At 47.0% G+C, this 21160-nt stretch overlaps 1 protein-coding gene across 1 annotated transcript in view; it reads left to right on the top strand.

Annotated features, from left to right (window-relative positions):
* The window catches only part of PEX14 (peroxisomal biogenesis factor 14), a 146284-nt gene that overhangs the window by 50147 nt on the left and 74977 nt on the right, over positions 1–21160 (top strand). Inside the window, exon 3 of the mRNA XM_047870730.1 lies at positions 8145–8229. Within this exon, the coding sequence (XP_047726686.1) occupies positions 8145–8229 (85 nt within the window). The remainder of the gene's footprint in view (positions 1–8144; positions 8230–21160) is intronic.

Below are 21160 nucleotides of genomic sequence, written 5' to 3'. Positions count from 1 at the left end.
GAAGAGGTGGGAACCAAAGCACCGTTTCATCTGCCGAGCATCTGAAAAGTACTGGAGTTTAAGAGAAGTAACCTTCAGAAAGCGTAACATTCAGCCTATGCTGGAGAGAAAGGAACCGGGAAGTAGAAGCCATGGTATCATCAAGAAGGTCCTGGAGACTGAATGCTACATATTTTTAGTGCTGGAGTCACCAGCCACCTTCACCGAGTGAGCTCAGAGTTCTCCTAGGGAGCATCTTGGACACTGAGTCATTACATTCCTCTGGAGTGATTCAACTCAACAGCTTGACACCTTCATTAATTTTACAACACGAAGCCCGGGTGCTCTCTGCTTCCTCTTTAACAGCACAGGGAAATTAGAGGAATATCGAAAATATAAAAACCAAGGGAAACTGGCAGAAGGAGCAGTCAGGGAGCTGTTGAAAGACATCGTGTTAAGAAATTGAACTCCTTGCCTTTTCTTGGTATCTCTTGAGACTGAGCACCCAACTCTTGCCACACATCTCTGGCACGTAAACCTTTTTAAATCTGTTCCTGGCACGCAGGCCGGACCTCTGACTTGCAGCCGGCTCGTTCGCCTTCTCTGCTGAGGTCACTGCTACCGTGATCCGTGTATAATGGCATTTTCCTCTTCTTTTCAGTATGGAGGCTATTACAGTTTCTTCTCTAAGCAGGACTTCAAACAATTTGCTGCCAGTTGGATTTCAAAGCCAAGGAAAAGGCAAATGTCATCCTTTTTTCCTCCCCTCTTTGGGTAACTGCTTTGTTGGGTGCATCAAAAATTAGAGGGGCTGCTATCTAAATTCAGGTGGGGATGCATGGGGACAAGGCATTTAAATTTGCTTTTCTTTCTCCCTGAAGGAGAAAATCCTTTTCCTTCTCAACCTTTCCTAAAAAGGAACTTTGATCTTCTCAACCCCGAAGCAAGGGTTTTCATTTCCTCTCCGGCAAGTGTGTGTGCACCACAGCCCTTTCTGCGATGCGGTGACAGTGAGGCTCAGCGACAGCAGCTCCTCTGCTTTTCAGGCTTTGCTGCCCAACTGCACCAGCTCCCGGCGGCTGGAGGCTGGCGCCCACTGCGCTCTCCAGAGTCACCCTTTACGCCCCTAAAGCCACCGTCACTTGACATGAAATAGTGCTTGTTGGCTGAAGATGCTTTTTGATTTCCACACACATTTCTGGAAGAACTAGTTTAATCAAATAAGAAAACAATGACATTCTGACAAGCAGTTCATGCAATATTTTTAACTCGGGCCAAGAAGAAAACAATTTAAACATAGAGGTATTTCACTTTGAAAGGTAGTTTTTGTGCACACGGCGTTGCCACTTTTCATAAAGGCTTTTACTACATATATCAACGTGTTTTAAGAGAGGCTAGGGTCAATAATGCGTGCTTTGGAATTCCCTAAATGCAGATTTACACAGTAGACCTTAAAAATACTACATTCTATCATGTCAACTCCTGTGCACTTCTACCAGAGAGATTTTTTTTCTTTAATGTGAAAAACAAAAGGACAGAGGAAAGTAAAACAAAGGAAATAAGGGCCCACAGGCTTAATTAGTATAGAGTTGTAACCCAAATCAACAATGGGAAGGACACAGTGACAAAAAGCAGGAAATTCCAAGTTGGAAGAGAGGCTCTTTCCTTTAACTCCTTGAGTGCTAGGGCACTCGCTAGCAGGCTCCTGACCCAGGTGCAGGAGGCTGGCTCAAGTACAATACAACTCGCCGTCTGTATTTTTGAACTTCCTGGCTTTTGTTGACTTTCCCCCCTCCGTTCCCCCCTTGATGCAAATGAAACGTACCTGTGTGTGTGTGTGTGTGTGTGTGTGTGTGTGTTAACTGTAGATAAACGGGGCTAAATGTGCCTCTTGATTTTGTAACCCTCAGAGAAGGAGAAAGAGTGAAAAAAAAATTCCTGTCACTGTCATCTGTTCATTTTTAATGAGCAATTTTAAAAAATTGAAAATAAAAGAGGAAAATGAATAGGTGTTGAACCAGCCCGTGATATGTAAATGCCAACTAGTAATTACCTAAAACCTCAATTTTCATTCTGTTTCATCTTGCAAAACATTTCATTTTCCCTGAGTGAAAACACTTCACCGGGGCTGTGCGAGTCAGCGGAGCGGCCGCCCTTGGCCTGCGCGGCCGCCGGCTCCGGCTAGGGGGCACTTTGGCTCCGCGCTTGGGCTGCCTGAGCGGCGTGTCCACCTCAAGGTTATTCCCCTCTTGCCGTTCCAGTGGTTTTGCTCGGAGAGCGGAGAGCGGAGAGCGAGCGTTCGGTGGCGCCCCTCCCCCCACCCCCACCCGGCTGGTTTCGGGGAGCCGTATCCCTCCTTGTCCTTGCACGGGGATCGTATTGAATTTTGGCTGACCGAGCCTTCCTGTGCATATTAACTTTCCCCTCACCTGCCTGCGAGCCCCCTCGGCTTCCCTGCGTGGCACCTCAACACTCTTCAGAGCAGCTTCCTTTCTGCCGGTCCCCCTCCTTCCTCCCTTTGGGATTTCGGACACAACAGTCTCTCTTTTTTGTTGCCCGCTTCTCCTTTTTATTCCTCCTTTTTCATTTTGGCGACTGGGGGTAGGGGTGCGCGTGGGGGTGGGTGGGGGGGGGCGTGGCTCCCCTCGCTTGCGGCTCACACACGTTTGCCCTCCTGCCACGCTTAGAATGAGGGTTCTGACATTTCTTGTGCGTGCTCGTAGGTTCTCTTTCGTTCTGGTTCAGGATCTGACACCTTGCGGGTGTGTTCGCACGCACGGCGTCTTGGAATGTGGCCCGTGATACCCCCGCTTCCAGGGTGGTCACCCTTCTCAGCCCCTTCCCTAGCTAAGAGGGAGAGTGTGGAGGATTGAAAAAGAACGGAGAGCCCCGGGATTGGGACCTGGCAGATTAGAGGGGATTCTGGACGCAGAGAGCCAGAATTATGTTGTCCTAGGACCCTGCATCTGAGAGTGCTTTGCCTGGAATCTCAAGGAACACGGCCTCTTTAGTGAGATATATAGCTTCATAATTAGCCCGTTGCATTTTTTCACGAGTGCTAGCATCAGCGTTCTACGATGTGTTTCCCTGATTAACAGCTGCTTTGCAACTATTTCCTTGTGCCACCGATGACCATATTTGTCAAGGAACTCCTGACAGAGTACTGATTTCTTACTAAAATGCAGCATTTCTGTTTGAAGAGGGTGCTCTCGTTCTCCGCACTGCCCGGCTTTTAAAGTCGGTCCTTGTTAAAACTCGAGTTGGCTTTGGTCTGACGCTTGTTAACAGGATTCTGGGTATCTATCTGCTTTAGAGTACCAGCGTAGGAACCTCTCACAGGCGATGGAATCTTCTGAGGCACGCACGTGCCACACTGCAGCGTTGGGGTGGGCCTTCGGGCCCGCACCTCGGTCATTCCTTTTGCCCTCTGGCTGTGATCTCTCTGGGTTAAAAAGGACTTGGCTTTGGTTGTTAGCGTCATTAATTTTTGACTATTTTTAATATTTTAAAATGGCTAATGAATGCTCACGTTTTAGGAGATAGATGTGTACGGAGCACACAGGAGTGCTGGAATTGGTGGCATTCCAAGTAAGTGTCACTGGAGACAATGCATCAGGTTTACGTGTCAGGTGCAAAGTGCTAAGGCTTCCTCACACCCCGGGGTCACTAGCAGGCAAGCTCTGTTCTCCCGTCCCCCTCGTGCGGAAAAGAAAGTGTGCCTTCTGAAGATTACAGCGTGTGGGTCTTTTGTAGGAGAGCGGGAAGCACACAGGACGCATCTCTTCAGCGAAGACTGTCGGAACCTCGAGTCTGCTCACCAGGGATTACTTATCTTGCACAATGCACTTAACAGCACATAGTTCATCGTAGATCACCCCTGAGTATGCTGTAGTCCGTTGATTTATACAAGTACAAATCCTGGGCTCTCAAACAAGGGTCTCTCGCAATTGGCCAGTCATCCGGGGTCCAAAGGCCCCTCTTCCCCCTGGGTTGCAGCAGGCCCTCCGGGGCAGCCATTGCAGAGGGGAGGTTACTCCCCTTGCTTGCAGCGTGGCTCTACCTCTGGCTTTCAGTGACAGGCCCGTGAAAATGATCAAATTTCCCTAACACTCGGGAGTTGACGGTGACAGGGTGGTTTTATTTTGCTTTTTGGGGGAGGGAGGTGGAAGGTGAGGTCACAGGAATAGGGGTGGCGAGAAACTTCGCTTCTGTTTTCCTCTGAGTTCGTCACCCGTATTTTTATGATACCAGCTAGTGGCAATTCGAGGTGCGCTCATTAAGAACTCTCAGCGCAAGAGGAGGAGAAAGGAAGAACGATTCCATGTTTCTCATGGACTCAACGGCAAGTGGCTTCCAACAACGGCATCAGGTGCTGTGCGCCAGAATTTTCCCTGGCTTGCTGCACTCCCACAACATGTGCAATAAAGTTCCTGTCTCCGTTTTACATCTTTGACATTGAGGCGGAAGATTTGGCCTGAATTTATGTAATTTAGTTGGGCACAAATATAACCCATGAATAGTCACATTCATCTCCTAATTAGAAAATCAAACGATAATACAGGACAGGCTGCAGGCACCCCATCATTTCGACCAACAAAAGCATGCTGTGTGTGTCGACCCTCTGTAGAGGAAGAGCCAGTTGAATTGCTTCATGAAGTTAATGCAAAGTGTCCAACAATAGGTGAATGAAAGCCGCAAAACCCAGTGTGCCCAGCAGTTATTTAGTGTGCTAAAATCTTTGCATTATGGGTACAGATTTGGGGAAACCTTTTACCATCTGTGGATGGCTCTCGGGCATGTAAAATTCCAGGTTGGACAGGCCTTTCCCCCGTATTGTAGCTCCAGTTCCTGGGTGCAGGGGAGAGTAGAGAGTAGCTGAAGAAATAATTAGTGGAAGGAGGAGAGAGGTTTTCATATGTTCACACTTACCTGGAGCTGCCTATCTGGGTATCTTTCTTATTCAGCACATTATGTTGAGGCTGTTAGTTTGGATGCTTTATATTTTTGCATCTGGCGTAGTGATACCGATGCTGTTAAATATGTGATTTGCCTGTCGCCTGCATTTTCAGACAGAGATCAAGAGGAACATAAACAAGTCCCAAATATACTTTATGTAGGTGTTTGGCAGCATGATTTTATATGGCTTGAAATTAGTGAATGGAAACTTTAAAAGAAATTGTTCATATTTTTGCAAGTTTGAAGTGTGCCGGGACTTTGTCAAATTCCCGTTAAAATAAATACGTCAATTTCATGTCCCTCCCGAATTCATTTATCTTGCTTTTTTAAAAGGTGTTTTCTACTTTACCTGATGTTTAAATTGGATTCGCTCGTTTATGCTGTTCTTTGCTATATCCCCCACGTTTTTCTTAAATGAATTACTAATGACAGAGCACTCCATCATTCCCTCTCTACAGCCACTTTAAGGAAAGCATGGTGATCTAAACCTTTTAACCTATTAAAGATGATTTTTCCCAATTGAATCAGACCCACCACAGGTGTAATAACTAATCATTTAAACTACACCTGCTATTATGTATTTTTAAGCCATTATGCGTGTTGGATAGATGATAATTCATGTTTATTGCATTGTCCGATGGATCCGTTTTGCCTACACTAGGCTGATTAATGTATTTAAAGAAATAAGAGATGCAATTTTTAAAAAAAAATTGATGGAATGCGCCAAGCACTGCATTGAGTGCACCATTAAACCCATCAGAACTTTGCTCTCTGACCAGAAATGCATATACCAAGGACTATATTAAAAAAGCAAGGTGAAACCTGTGCATTTTAGTGGTGGGATTCTGTTTTCTTTCTCCATCATGGAAAATTTTGGAAGGATGAAGGAAAGGTCGGCGCTTCTGTGGGTAAATGAGAGGAGCTGTGTTGTTAATATCTGCTGCTCAAGACCTGCTCATCCACGTTCCCTCTGACACCTGGTGCACACACCGCCGCGTGCGGAGACCGCCGCGTGATACCAGTGTCGTGATTGTCGTGTGTGTGGCAGGTGTATTTTTTTCCAGGTGAAGGGCGGTCACCCCCGAGCCATCAGAGCTGTGCCGATGGGCATCGACCCTGGGGGGCCTGTGACTGTGTAGCTGTCCACCCCTTCCTGGACATGGGGCTCTCTTCCTCTTGTCTCTCTCCTTCCTCCCTCCCCATCCCCCCTCCGGCTTCTCCCCTTCCCTTTTCTTCTGCCCACCCTGGTGGGTCAGCTCCTCTGCTTTCTCCTCTTGTCCCGTGGCCACTCCTTCCTTCTCCCCAGTCCCTCTTCTGTCTTCCTCTTCTCTCTCTCCCTTCTCCCGTGTCTTCATTAAACTGTATCATTTTGTAGATGTTGGTCACATTTTTTTTTTCTTAAAGTTTGGTGCGAACCGAGGAGATGTGGTTGAGGGACCGAGGGGGCGCGTATGGAGTTTTGGGCTCTAGAATCTGGAGCATGATTTGCGTCCAGTCCGGAGCTGTTTGGTTACCACTGCAGCTCATGACGGGGTTTAATAGGTTTGCAGGGCTGGATGGATGACAGCCACGCTCCGGGAATGCTGTTGTGTCTTACCGCTGATGGGCCCGGATCCGAAGGCCTGGGACACTTGAGTTCATCCTTTACGGAGACTGTCTCCGGCAGGCCTCCAGTAGAGGGACTACAAGGGAAAATATATAAGGGAGTTGCCTGGCTTTCTGTTTTTCTTTCTAATTTATCGTCATCTTTTGTTATCAGAGAAGTGTGTCTGGTCGCAAGATTAAATTCATATAAAACAAGAGGAGACTGTTTGTAAGTTGTATTCCATTTGTAGCCACAGTCGCTGCATAGCTGCTGTCCTTAGTCTGCAGGATCTTAGAAAAGTTCCTTATGTTTGGTCCCTTAGAAATTTTTTCCTTCGGCAACTTAGGAGGGAACTCTAGGGTCTGATGACTTTACCTGTAACATGAGATGTTGTTACCCATTTGGTTTTGATGAGATGAGTAATGCCAGTCATTGAAAACAGCCCCTTCCCTCTCTGGGGCAGGTTGGCATTTCCCACCCGTTGCACTAGTGCCTGGGACAGAGAGCACACAAGCGGCGTGGAAATACACACTTTGTGTGTGCTGAGTGATGTGAAGGTTAATGCCTTCAGCACGCTGCCTTCCACCCCCTCCTTGGCTTATTTGAAGATATGAAGATTTCATTAAATAATATCATCACCAGACGTAGGGAGATAATCTGTCAATCTGTCACCTTTTAGCCATGAAACCCCAAACTTTGTCCTTTGAAGTCTCTTCAGAATTGAGCTCCGTTGCATAAGCGGGACCAGCGTGGATGGCTGTGCGCGGTGTCTCTTATATAATCCTTCCCAGCCGGTCTGCGCTCAGCACTTTGCCAGGCTCTGTGGAGACAGCATGGTCTCTTCTCTTCAGATGCTTGCAGTGTAGTTGGGGAGGCAGCCTGAACATTAGAAGACAGTATAATTATGTCTTCAATTATACGGTACACACTACAAGCATTAAAGAATTTAAGAGAATGGGGAGATCAGAGATGGCTTGCTTATTTAGGGAAGGCTTCGAGGAGTTAGCACAGGCTATAAAAGGGCTGTGCTGGTGTGTGTGTGTGTGTGTGTGTGTGTGTGTGTGTGTGTGTGTGTGTATGCATGCAATGTTTAGACAGGTAGAGATGGGAAAGGGCCGCCTTCTAGAAAAAGGGCATAGCACGAGCACAAGCATAGGGACATGGATGCGTGTGGCCAGGAGAAGGCTACCTGCCCTGCCCAGGAGTGTGAAGAATCAGCTTGAACAAGGAAAAAAAGAAAGGATTCCTGCAGGTCTTAACAGTTAGGTTGAGAGAATCAGATACAGGAAGCCAGTGGGAACCAACGTAGTCTTTTATTTAGGTATATTTTATTTATATTTATTTTATTTTATTTTTCTAAAGATTTTATTTTTCAGTAGTCTCCACCTCCCAACGTGGGGCTTGAACTCATAACCCTGAGATCAAGAGTTGGATTTTCCAGCGACTGAGCCAGTCAGGCGCCCCTATTTAGGTAGATTTTCAATGTGAGAAATAACTGGTTATAAATTTGACCACAGCGCTGTGTTTATTTCTGTGGGCGTGGGGATAAACTGGTAGGATTTTGAATCTTGAAATTCAGACCATGGAAGTTTACTTTTCTTCTCTGTTTTACCTCCCCAACCAGATTGCCACAGCAGTGAAGTTTCTACAGAATTCCCGAGTCCGTCAGAGCCCGCTTGCGACCAGGAGAGCATTCCTCAAGAAGAAAGGTACAGCTTCCCATGGCCATGTCATATGGCCTGCAGAAAGGGGCTGGGGACGGGGCAGGTGGAATCCACGGTGTTGCCGAGAGGACCTCCTGTAGGCCTCCCACTGGTGTGGGGGTGAAGGGGAGCCCCCCAGAGGGAATGCAGGCTTCTTTCCCCACGGTGGAGCAGAGAGGTGATGCCACCTGGATGATCGAGCACCACACGTAAGGAAGGCCATCAACGTAGCCCAGGACAGCCTGGCACAGGCAACAAGGAGAGGCCCACTGGGTAGGACTATGGAGGACTTCTGTTTTCTGGTCTGTTCTTCTGATGATACGACCCTGGCTACACAATGCCTGGCCTCAGGTTAGGAGGTCAGCTGCCTCAGTAAAGAACCAGGGAGAAAGAAATTGAAGGGCGAGGGAAATGAGATGGCTAAACAAGGTCAGGTTAAGGTCGAGCCTGGGGTCAGTCTGATTTACAGATTGAAGTGGTAAATTACTGGTTTTATGGTATTTCTGTAAGCGGGGATTAAATGGGTCTTGACAAATTCAATATTGTCCAAAGCAGAAAGAATCTCTTCTGGCTCTGTTGCAATTTAGGATAATTTTCTGTTTTTGTAAAATACAAAACAAACCCCAAAATGAACAACAACAAAAAAGAAATCTGACTTTTCATTCTTTGAACATTTAATTTTCTAGAAAGCTGGAAAGTTGTATAAATGCCCTTATATACCATGAGCAGGGGGAGAGGTGAGGTGTCTCCCCGCCCTGACCCCGACCCCGACCCCATCCCCCAACCAAACTCTTTTTCCTTTAGGAGCTGGAATGTTAGCCTCAAAATTGTAGGTTGTGGGCTTTAAGTCATCCGAGGCTGGAATAGAGACAGAGTGGCTTGGAGGTATTTCCTTGGTCTGTATCCCACCAAAGAGATGCTTGCAGGATCGTGTCCCGGACCTGTGCCCTTGGGGTTTGGGCAGAAGGAGCCTGAAGCTCTCCATTGACAGGCATCTGTTCAGCAGCAGCCTCGGGGGCGGCCCCTTGACTGAGTTGGTGAGGGGCGCTGTGCATGTGCTGGCGGCACTGTGCTCGCCCCCCATCAGCAGGCGGTTATTAAAATTTGGAGTGCGTTGGCTGGCCTCTCCACTCCGCAGCCATCATGCCATAAAAGAGTTTTTCCTTGAAATATGTGTACCTATGGGGAGTAATTAATCATAAAAGCTTGGGGATTTCAGCTCCCTCATCAAAGCATGGAAGCTCGGGAAAGCTGAGCCTAAAAGCTGTGCTGATTACCCGGGGTAACCTGAGACAAAATCTATGGTTGCCGAGAGATCCTTTGCCCCAGTATATTGTGCAATATTATAACTGCCTGATCTTCTCTTCCACTGACAATGACCAGTTATTCCTCATTTTCTCTCAAACGCAGCTGGGTTAGAATTTCATTTGCAGAAGGTATTTAGAGCAATTTAGAGACAAATGTCTCTGGTGTTTGCTCGGCACTTCCCCACCGCAGGCTTTGCTGAGCAGTTTTAGTATCAGGAGCTCCATCTAATCTGTTTAATTTTAATAAATCCCTGACTGGGAGAGGGAGAGAAAAAAAGAGAGAGGGAGAAACTCTGGACCAAATAATACTTCTTTTGAGTTGGTTGGCTAATAATTACTGTAGAGAGGAAAGTGTTTTGTGCAATTATTATTTGTTGCTCTTTTAAAAAACGCGAAACAAACCCAGTTGATTAATCCATCCAAGAGTGTTTTACCCTGTGCCGTGCCCTGTTCTGGGCCCCAGGGACTCAGCAGAGAAGGGGCAGGATGGCATCCCTGCCCTCGCCTAGCTTACATTCTAACGGCCAAAGGCGGACAACAGACAGAAAAAGGAGACACGTAGTATATCGGGTGGCAAGTGCCACAGAGAAAAAGAAGGCCGGGTGCGTGGGGTCAGGAGCCCCAGTGCTGGGGTGGGAACGGGCTGCGCCTTTAGACAGGGCGACCAGAGCACGCCTCTCTGAGAGGGTGGCGTGAGCGGAGGCCTGAGGGAGGTGAGTGTGTGTCACTGTGGAACGGGCACCGTTCCTCCTCAACCCCTGGGTCGGTGAGAGATTTTAGAACATTAGGGTAGCAGGAACCGGCAGAGGGGCCTCCTACCCTTATTCCTCCAAAGAGAGCCACGGGAATTTACCCTGAGCCTCAGTCCAGAATCACTGGACGCAATCACCCGTCTCCATCATCCCCTAAAATGCTGCTTCGGTCAGGAATTATCTGTTTCCGAGTTGAATCCCAATAGGGTAAGTTCTGGCAGGACCTTTTCTGGGCAGAGGATTCCAAGGGTTGATTGGCGCCTGGGGAAGAAGAGCCCCTTCGTGGATTTACACTTCACTTTTTAAATTTCCGGCTGTTCCTTGGGTCAGGTGTACACGGTCAGCAGAGCTTGGCGCCGTCTCTGCTGGGGAGAGGGAGGAGGGCCTTTTGCAAAGGAGCGAGCGGCTCCCCTGTCCCTAACTGTACTTGGGAAGGAAAGAGAGTTGGCTGGGTGGTCTGTGGGGGTGGGGAGGGTGTCCTGAGGGGAGGGATCGAGGTTCTGGCATCCTCCCCGCAGCTACCCCCTGTAGGACTCGTCCTGGTCGCTGGGGGTGGGGGTGGGGGTGGGGTTTAGAGCGCTGGCTTTGGGTGAGCTCGCAGCTACTGTAGTCTTGGCTTTTCCTAGCAAATGTCACTTCGGGGAATTGCAGTGGAGCTCTGCCTTGAATTATAATCTTGACTTTCTTTTTTTTAATAAACATCTCTTTCCTGAAAAGGCAAATCCAATTTTGTTTTTCTTTTAATATTATTTAATATTTAATATAGAAATTGAGGTCCCTATAGTGCATGTCAGTTCAGTGGAAAATGAGGGTTACTTTAGGCACATCAGCTGAGTTTGTTTTAATGGGAAACCACAGCCCGAAGCAGGGCTGAAGCCTGCCTCTGATACTGACAGGTTAAATGCTGTGCTCTCTGATTTGGGGGGCCAGGGAGGGGCAGGGGCGGGCTAGGTGGGGAGGGAATGGGATAGGCATGCAAGAGAGTTGGTTTGCGAACGTCTTCTGTGTTTGTGGCTTTTTTGTTTTTGTATCGTGAGGTCTCTTCTGGATGCTTTAAAGTCTGAATGTGGAGTCATTAATGAGAAACATGAAGTTATTGGAATCATTTATCATTTTCTTTGAAGTTTGTACTGCCATTTTGTGTAATTTACAACATTTCTTTCTTTTATCGGGAATTTTTTGGATGAAAGAGAAAAGCAGCTGTTCACCTTCAGAGTATTAGAATAAATGTTTTTGTTTTCCTTCCAACCACTTGATTCTGCAGATGGCACATCGACCGCGTAGTCAGCCGAACATGGGGATCACTGGGCTGTGTGTGGGGGTTTAAGCCCTCCTAGCACTGGAACTGCCTACAGAAGCCGTTCTCACCGGGCAGGCGTCATGTCTGGGCTTTAGGTGGGCTGCGGTCCAGGAGGTTAGAGTATCTTAAAAACAGCAATAGAATCGGTCCAGAAAGTTAGAGGCTTGGACAGCGTTGTCAATAGGCTTATGTTGATTTGACACCCTATCCAACCACAAAATGTAGGAGGCAGGCTGCTTCCAAACACGTTGGCAGGCTGAGTGGAAGGTGGGTATAAGTGATGCCTGTCTGTCGGGGGTGCGGGGCAGGTGACATGGGGGGAAGACAGCGTTGTCTGTTAGCTTACTCTCATATCCATGTTGCAAAGCAGGCTTCTGGAAAAACGACAAACGTCATACACGTTTCTGTGTAATCCCGCCTGACGGGGCCTGGGCTGTGTTGGCTGAGACTTGTGCTCATGGTGCCTTTCTCAAGTGTGTCAGGAAAGGGCTGTGCTCTCGTTCATCTAGTAAATAGTCCAGGGGTGAGGAGAACTGAGCAGACAAGAGACACCACCATCCTTTCTCATTCTAAAAGGTGAAACAAGATCTTATCTCTCTTCTGTTCCTGGAAGCGGAACCCCTGGTAGCAGAGCTGCCTCCTTGCTGGAAATGAACTTGAGGAAGAAACCTGATGGTCTCAACCTTGGTGGCGGGGTAGAGGTGAAGGGCTGCTCTCGCTGGAGTATTTTAAGGGGGAGTAAATTCTTACAGAGACTTCAATTTAACTCTCTTTTATTACTTTTCTTTTTTATCATTTACGTCCATTTCATGAGGTAGTTTGCATGTCCTTGAATGGAATCTCGTTACCATGAAAGCTTTTTTAGCATTGATTTCATAACAGTCTTAATTTAATAGCTCCGTCATTACTGAGAAGCTCTGGGAGTGGGGCCCTGGCTTTCCAGGTCACTGACCTTTTAATTACAAACCTTGTTCTGATGGCCAGGTTATCGACTGGACAGCTCCCAGCTTGTGCCCCCAGGATGAAAACGAAAATAACTATGTTTCCTCCCCCATCTCCAGGAAAAAAAAAAAATTGTAACCTCATGTGTTTCTAAAATTAATTTTCTCCTTCAGCTTTACTTTATAATTAATTCTTTAACGTGTCTTAGTGAGGCCAGAAGTATTTTTATAACGCTGCTCTTTCTAGAGCTTGGGTCCATCAGAGACCTTAGAGGGGGGCGGGGAAGGGAGACGAAGATCTCGCCAGCTCCCACCCCATGCTTGACGGGGTGGCCCGTTCCTTCACCCTCAGAGACTCCTGTGGCTGAGCTGGCAGGAATGGTATTGGCTCTGTGAGGGGTTGTCTGGCCCTCCTGATTCTTTGTTAATGACACGTGGATCGTGGCATCGAGATTTAGATTCATTCCTGTATTTACTGGAGTAATTGTGCCTTCTCTATCCTGAATGTTTCATTTTATTTACTTTTTTAAAGAATGTTTTATTTTATTTAATTTTTTAAAGTAATCTCTACCCCCACTGTGGGGCTCGAACCTACAACCCTGAGATTAAGGGTCACACGTTCCACCAACTGAGCTGGACAGGTGCCCCCGATGTGGACATTTTAAAAAGATGCTCCCCTTCTGGGCAAAGACCAGGGTTGGGTGATTTTTCGTATTGCCTTACCTCTCTGTTAGTCTCAGATGACTGGAAGAAACAAAATAACCTACCTGAGGAGTTCTGTTCGGTCATGAGCTTGAACTGAATACGTGATCTAGGTTCTCTCTCACTGGTGACGAGGGAAAGAAAAGGACAGGACAGTGGCTGGTAAGAAGGGTGACCGCAGGCTCCAGTCTGCCCAAGACTGTCCTGGTTTCACCAGTGGAATTCCTGTGTCCCCTAGGCCTGGGCAAGCGGGTCACCCTGGCAGGGCAAGCCTCCCCGCCCCCGGAGTGAGAGCTATCAGGAGAGACAAAATGGGTGTGTTTTTTGCAAGCCGGAGGAAAAAGTTCACCAGCGGTCAGTTCCTCACGAGTCCAGCCTGCATTCTAGTGGCATTTCCTCAAACACTGCCTGCTGTCGCTCCCCCAGGCCCTGCCCTGCGATGGGTCCCGTGCAGAGAGCCTCTGGGGCTGGGGCTGTGCCCCGCAGGTGAGTGAGGAGCTGCCGGTGGCCGAGCAGACAGGGCTGTGCGCGGCAGCCTCCGGCTCGTTCCTGAGGATGATTGAGCACCTCCATCCATCTGTTGTGAACGGACCATCTTCCTTCCCTGCCAGCCTTGCATCTGCATATCCGTCACCTGCTGTTCCGGACCGGCCTATTCATCACACTGACTGGTGTTCCCCCATCAATTTTCCTGCTCCCCTTGCTATCCAAACTTGTCTTGAACTCCAGAGATTCTTTTTCAGCATCCAGGATGAGAGCTACAGCAGCTAGACTGGCCGAATGCCCTAGAAATAGCGATACTATGGCTTCCCCGTTCAGAGGGGAACGGATGGGACTTGTTCCGCCAAGAAGGCTGAGGCGAGTAGGTTCCTGCCATGGGGGGGGCCTGCCTTGGGGGGGACGGTGGCACGGAGGAGCTCGGGGTGGAGGGGACACAGCTCTTTTGGGTTTACCTAGTTGCTTTGAAGTTTGCCCTGGAAATGAAGAATGGTTCCTCTCTTCTCGAGCTTTTGTGCCTTCAACAGTGCGACAAAGAAAAGCAAAGGGACATTGTCATGTATGGTAGTAGTCTTTGAGAATTTTTTCTCTTTTACTTTGTGGAAAGGTAAGATACGTATGTGGCTTCAAAAATGCAAACCGTAAGGAAGGATATACGGTGAAAAATTCGTCTTCCTCCTTTCTCTTGTTCCCGTCCCTCTTAATTCTCTTTTCCAGAGGATGCCGCTCTTGATTGAGTTTCTTCTGTATCATTCCAAAGATAATCTACCCATGTAAAAGCATGTTAATATTTATTACTCCTCCCAGAGAACCACAAACACTTTTTTAATGCAGTGGTGGCGTATTTTACACTTCACCTTTGCACTTGACGTTACATTTGGGCATTCATTCCACATTAGCACCTATAGATTGGGTTCCTTGCTCTCAGTGGCTGCATGGTACTCCAGGATGACCGTGGTCCAGAATTTGTTTTGACCAGTCCCAATTTAGTGGGCATTTAGGTTGGTTCCTGTCTTCTGCCGTTTCAAACAGTGCCCCAGTGGATATCCTTGTGTAGACATTGTTGGACCTGTGTTTGGCACGCTGCTGAAGTAGAACTGCTTTGCATATGTGAGTAGGCTAGGGTGTATTTTCTTGCTTAAAATTTCATGAGACTGTGTTCCCCCCAGAAAGAATAGAAAACTGTTTTCTAATGTAAACATGACTGTAGGTGGAAAGAAATTAATAAAAGAAAAAAGGCCGCGTAACACATTATCATTAACACTTAGCACAGATTTGGATTCTGAGGGGACATTCTGGTCATTGGTTACAGGAAAAAATGCTTTCTTTCTAAAAGAATCCTTTTTCAGCCCGTTTTCGGAGAGGATGTGGGCTCCTAAATTTAATTTTTGACACACAAGAAACATTCAAACAAATGGCAAGCTTCAGAAACGTGGTTACAATCTTTCCAAATGAAATATACGGCTTAGTTTTCTTTTGTTGTTACTGGATGTTTTATGGGTCCTCGGCTATTGGTTAGGTGGTCGGCCTTTATTCGGTACCTGTCATGTGTAGAGTATAATTACACCAGGCGCTTCGTGAAAGAATGGTGGGGCACCTGTCTTTTCCGGTGCGAGGGGCTCGCTGGAAGGAGGTGGGGATGGGGGCAGAGTGCGCATCAGCTGTGTCCACGCATATCCACGAGAGGTGGCCGTGTCTCAGAAGTCGACACTGTCCGACCCAGCGAGACTGCGGTATAAAGCTCACTGGACTGTGAGTCCCTCAAGGGCAGAGGCTGTGTCTCACTCTTCCCAGCTTCCTCCACACCCAGCAGAGCCAGCGCCAGTCAGAGGCTAATGAAGGAGGGGCTGAATGAACGAACGCTGGCCAGAAATGGAAGGCGCTCACCAGGGAAAGTTTGCAGAAGGAGCTCGGCTTTTATTTTTTTAAGTTTATTTATTTATTTTGAGAGACACAGAGACAGCACGAGTGAGGAAGGCGCAGAGAGGGAGAGAGAGAATCCCAAACAGGCTCGGAGCCTGGTAGGGGCTCGAACCCCCGAAACCACGAGACCGTGACCCGAGCCGAAACCGAGAGTCAGATGCTTAACCAACTGAGCCACCAAGGCGCCCCATGGAGCTCGGCTTTTCTTGAGTCTACAATGCGTGGTCATCTCCGGCATACATGTAAGGTAGTTTTGGAATTGCTGTATGCCATCACCAGCTAGAGTACAGGGTTTGGATGCAGTTCTTTTTGTCTTTAGCCTTGTAGTATCCACTGAAAATGCTCTTTTCCAAAGTTTCTTAGGTCAGCAGAGCTCCGTCTTAACCTAGACATTGAGGGAGGCAGTAGGCGTAGGTGGTCAAAGAGTGGGAAGGACGTTGTTAGGGAGGCTCACACTGAGGCTTGTGTGCTGTTAGCTGGATTGGCCCGTAGGCTCTGCGGGAAAGAGAATTGGGGTTGGTGAGATGGGCGGTGAGGAAGGAGCCAGCGTCAGGACTCAGTTTTATAAATAATGGCAGATAGCATTACTTGAACCCATTGAAACTCTGTCAGAGCTCTACCAAGAAAGTTTACTCTGGGCTCTGCGTCTGAACCCGAGAGGCCTGGCAATAATAAAACCAGCCATAAAGGAGGCACTGCCAGGTCTGTTGTCAAATGTGGAGGATCTGGACTAGGAAGGTGGCAGTCGATGGAAATGAAAATGCCAGCGTATTTATATAGACAATTTTATGGTTTACAAAGCACACATTAGGTTCTTCTCCAGTATTATCTTTGTAGTAGGCGAGTTAATATTTGTTGAATGAATGAAGGAGCGAATGAATGAATACGTGATTTAATGAATCCTCCATTTTACAGATGAGGGAACTGAGGCTTAGAAGAGGCAGTGCAAGAATCTGGCAGAAGTCGAAGTAGGACCCAGTCTTCTGACTAGAGGTCTTTGAACTCTACCACATCCTTTCTGGAAAGGAAGGACCGAGCCACCGAATTGTAGGGAAAAGAGTAAGCCATGCTCAGTAGTGGATTGGCCGTGTGGGGTGAGGGAGGCAGGACTGCAGGTGACTCACAGGGTGGCGTTAGAGTGTTAAGCCGCTTTGTAGAGGTATCACTGACATACAGTGAACCATACATATTTAAATTGTGCAATTTTTAAAATTTTGACACACATATGTACCCGTGAAACCACCACTGCAGTCACGACAGTGAACATACTGATCACCCCCAAATGTTTCCTCCTACCTTCAGCTTCCTGCCTCCAGCCCCCCAGTTCCCACACAAGCACCGATCTGTTTTCTCTTGTAAAGATTAGTTTGCCTTTTCTAGGATTTCATATGAATGGGGTTATACAATGTGTGTACTTCTTTTGATCTGGCTTTTTTCACAGAGCATTTGAGATTTTGAGGTTTGTCTACACGGTTACGTGTACTAGTGGTTCATTCCTTTTTATTGCTGAATAGTAATTCCATTGTTTGGATAGAATACAACTTGTTCATCTGTTCACTTGTTGATGAATATTTGAGTTTCTTGTTTTTTGCTATTAAAAATAAACCTGCTGTGGGGGCGCCCTGGGTGGCTCAGTTGATTAAGCTGCCTCTTGATTTTGGCTCAGGTCATGATCAAACAGTTTGTGAGATTGAGCCTCGCGTTGGGCTCCGTGCTGACAGCCCAGAGCCTGCTTGGGATTCTTTCTCTCCTCTCTCTCTGCTCCTCCCCCAACTCATGTATGCTCATGCTCTCTCTCAAAACAAATAAATAAACTTAAAAAAAAATAAAGCTGCTATGAATATTTGTGTATCAGTCTTTGTAGGGACATATGACTCTCTTTCTCTTGGGCGGTACTGGTAGGTGGAATGTCTGAATAGTGTGGTGGGTATATGTTTAACTGGTTAACACGTTTCCAAAGTGTCATTGACAGTGGTTGTGCCATTTTGTGTTCTCCCCAGTCGTGTATGAGTGTGCAGGGTTTGGAGCACGGAAAATAGGAAGATGAAGGTGCCGTATTTGTACTTTCTTTCCAATAGTAAAACCACATGGCTCTGGAAACATTCCTTTTTTAAAAAAATTTTTTTTAAACATTTATTTATTTTTCAGAGAGAGAGACAGACAGAGTGGGAGCAGGGGAGGGGAAGAGAGAGGGAGGAAGACACAGAATCCAAAGCAGGCTCCAGGCTCTGAGCTGTCAGCCCAGAGCCCGACGTGGAGCTCGAACTCACAAACTGTGAGATCATGACCTGAGCTGAAGTCAGATGCTTAACGGACGAGGCACCCAGGCGACCGCTTTGGAAGCATTCTTAAGAGAGACTAGATAATAGGTCATGTTTGGAATACTTCAGCGTGGGAGGTGATAGTGCATGGACGGCCTGGGTCAAGATGCTAGCTTCACTACTTCCTAGCTGTGTGGCCCAGATAAAATACTTAACCTCACTGTGCCGTGGTTTCTTTATCTGTAAAATGGGGTTGATGGTAGCATTTACTACAAAAGACTCGGGTAAGAATTAAATGAAAATGACATGAAAAGTGCTCAGCAGAGTCCCTGACACTGAAATAAGAGCTTCATGGATGATGACAAAGATATAGCAGAGCATATCCTCTTAGAACGTACATTCTTAAGGGGCTGTGGTCAGTTTGCTGTAAAGTTATGTTAAAAAGACAGGCTTGTTGGGATCATAAAAATTCACGGAACAGGAGCCTCCAGGAATTTTGGGCAGAGAGGGATTTAATTCAGGCAGTTAGGAACTGGCTCGTGATAGAAAGGGCCGGAGGAGTGGACCCAAGGCCAGGCCTCCAGGAATGACTGGCTTGCCAGGGGAGCTGCTCCGCCCTCTGTTCCAGTGAGGAAAGTGGGGGATCAGGAGGCTGCCACCAGAACGGAACGTTTGAGTTCAAGAGCACACCCTCGAAGCCATGACTCAGGGATCAGGAAGTTGCTGTGCCCACCGCTGCCGTATGTTCTAAGTCCTTAAGAACGGTGACAGGATGTTGGGATACGAACTTGGCTTCTACCTCTGTAAAATTGCCCCTTGACCCCTGTGAAGGGAGGGCTAGAGATTGGACACTGTGACAGGGAAGCTCCGGATTTCCAGTATCTTGCGTGTTGGTTCGCTCACGTTTGCAAATCAAAAGCAGCGGCTACGGACTATGGGTCTTTTACCTCCTCTCTGCTTTTCACGCCGCCTGTCAGCACAGCTAACTCCCAGTCCAGGACTCTAGCTGCCAAGGAGTCTGGGAAGGGTAGCTTTTAGCATCTCGCTTCTCTGATACAGGAAGGCACGCTAGGAAAAGGTGAGAATGAACGCCCAGTGCCTTCAGAGGAGCCCGTAGAAGAACAAAGATTCACACATAAAACACACTTGCCCCCCAAACAGGGGGTGTAAGCACCTCTTTATCATAAGCCCCTTTCTTACCGAAGGCTTAACTCGGCATTTTCCAAACCTTTTAGGTAAACAGCCCACAAAACGAGGGAAGCATTCATTTGGCCCCGCAGCACACTAATAAAAACAGTCCGAAGAGAGGTTGTGTTTTCAGTCTAGAAGCAGGTGGCAGTGGCTCAGCTGTAAACCTAAAGTGTTTCATTCAACAAAGAGCCAATTGTATGTATATGCGAGGGAAGGATACTGTTTTATTCAACTGTTTTTGTTGTTTTTGAGAAGAGCTGGGCCTGTAATTGCTAACAAAAGCAGTGGTGATGTATCTGTAGTTTGTCCAAGAGGTAAATATTGACGTGTTCTGTATCGCCACTGGCTTTCTGAGAGGGTTGTAAGAGTACTTGTCACTCCTCTCTGGCTCACTTCGGGATGGGAGTTGTAATGAGATTTATCTCCTAAGGGTGGGCAAGAGAGTTTTCACCAAAGGGACTATGTGATATGTGGGTTTGTCTGGAAAATGTTGGAAGTAGGGACTTGTGAAACTTAAAGTACGCCATTAGGCAATCTCCACTTCACAATATGTTATGTTGATGGGGCTCTAATGAGAAAGATTCTAAAGTAACTTTGGATAGTATTCGTTCATTTACCAATCCATTGTTAAATTGACATTTTTGAGCCTGTCTTTGAGCCTGTCGTGTGTGTGTGTGTGTGTGTGTGTGTGTGTGTGTGTTAGAGTGTCTGCATTTGTGAAGCATGACTTAGTGTGCTTTTATTTTACATTTACTTTCCATTGTAGGCTTGCTGGGTTGGTCAGTGGACAGCTTTATCTTCTTTCCATTTGTGACAGTAAGTGGAGGTCGCTCCTAGTGGTCCTGAGGCAGTGGCATGGTGGGCCACACAGGCCTCCTATTGAAACCAAACATCGTGACTCCTTTTTCCCTTCCAGTTTTCCCCAGGCCTGCGTTTGGTTTCTAAACCATTCTGATAGGAGCCAGTCTTCTCAGATGTCACCCGTGTCATAAGAAGACTTGTGAATGCTCCAGTCTCTTACTGTTAATTATTCTTTTTAGTTTTAAAGCCCTTTTGAGCAATCTTTCTGTAATTAGATTGTCGAGTAGGTTGTAGTAACAGGGTGGTCTTTACATTTTGTGTAGATTTCCAGTTTGTTAAATGATTGCAAAGGCTTTCATTCATAAAGTTGAAGTTTACCTTATCATGGCATTTCAGGGGAAGAAATCATGACCCTCTGTGATAAATTAAATATCACAACCACACAAATGTCATCTTTTCAATGAAACCTAAAAGTGCAGAGGAACAGGACTCCCGTCCACTCCGTTTTTAGCTTCAAGCTGGAGCTATACTCTCAGCCAACAAGAAAAATATTTTACCACTGACGGGGGTAAACCTCTCAAGCTAAAGAACAAAGCCATACCCTCTCCTGCTTTGCGAGTCACAAACAGAATTGTCAATTAAATTATTCTAATTGCAAAATTTGGGGTCTTGGCCGAAAGAACACAGGTTGAGTTTGAAGAAGAGGCTGTTAGAAAAATCGGTTTAACTTACAAACGGAGCTAATTTGTACAGAATGTAATTGAAAGAGAATAAATATGGAGATTCATGATGACCTCTTTTGAGTCCATTTCTGATATTTACTTACATTTTTTTCAGTCAAAGCCTCTCCATGAAGCAGTCCTGGAAAGAGCAGACTAAGTACTAAAATAGAACAGAAAATAGTGCCGTTGTTTGCAAGGCCTGAATACCTGATTTTGAAAGGTTTTTACCGTTTTTATCGTTCATTCATTCATTCATCCAGCCAACAAGCGTTGAGCGTATTTTTTAGAAGGCACGGCGCTGGCCCTACAACTGAGAATATCAGGGTTAATAAAATGCAGCATTCCGGGTGGAGACAGAATCATCCGGAAATGTGAAATGCCCAGAATTGTTGCAATTAAGCCAGGTGCTGTGAGAAGATGATGTTGGGAGGGTGGGAGGTTTGCATCGGGAGGGCCGCTGAAAGCATAGCACAAAGAATGAGAGTGTCGGCCGAGCCACAACCAGCCCCGAGACTCCAGTGCAGACAAGGAGCCTGATG

This window comes from Prionailurus viverrinus, chromosome C1 (genome assembly GCF_022837055.1).
Source record: "Prionailurus viverrinus isolate Anna chromosome C1, UM_Priviv_1.0, whole genome shotgun sequence".
Taxonomy (NCBI): domain Eukaryota; kingdom Metazoa; phylum Chordata; class Mammalia; order Carnivora; family Felidae; genus Prionailurus; species Prionailurus viverrinus.
The sequence above is the reverse complement of the archived record's forward strand: the minus strand, read 5'-3'. Positions and strand labels throughout refer to the sequence as shown.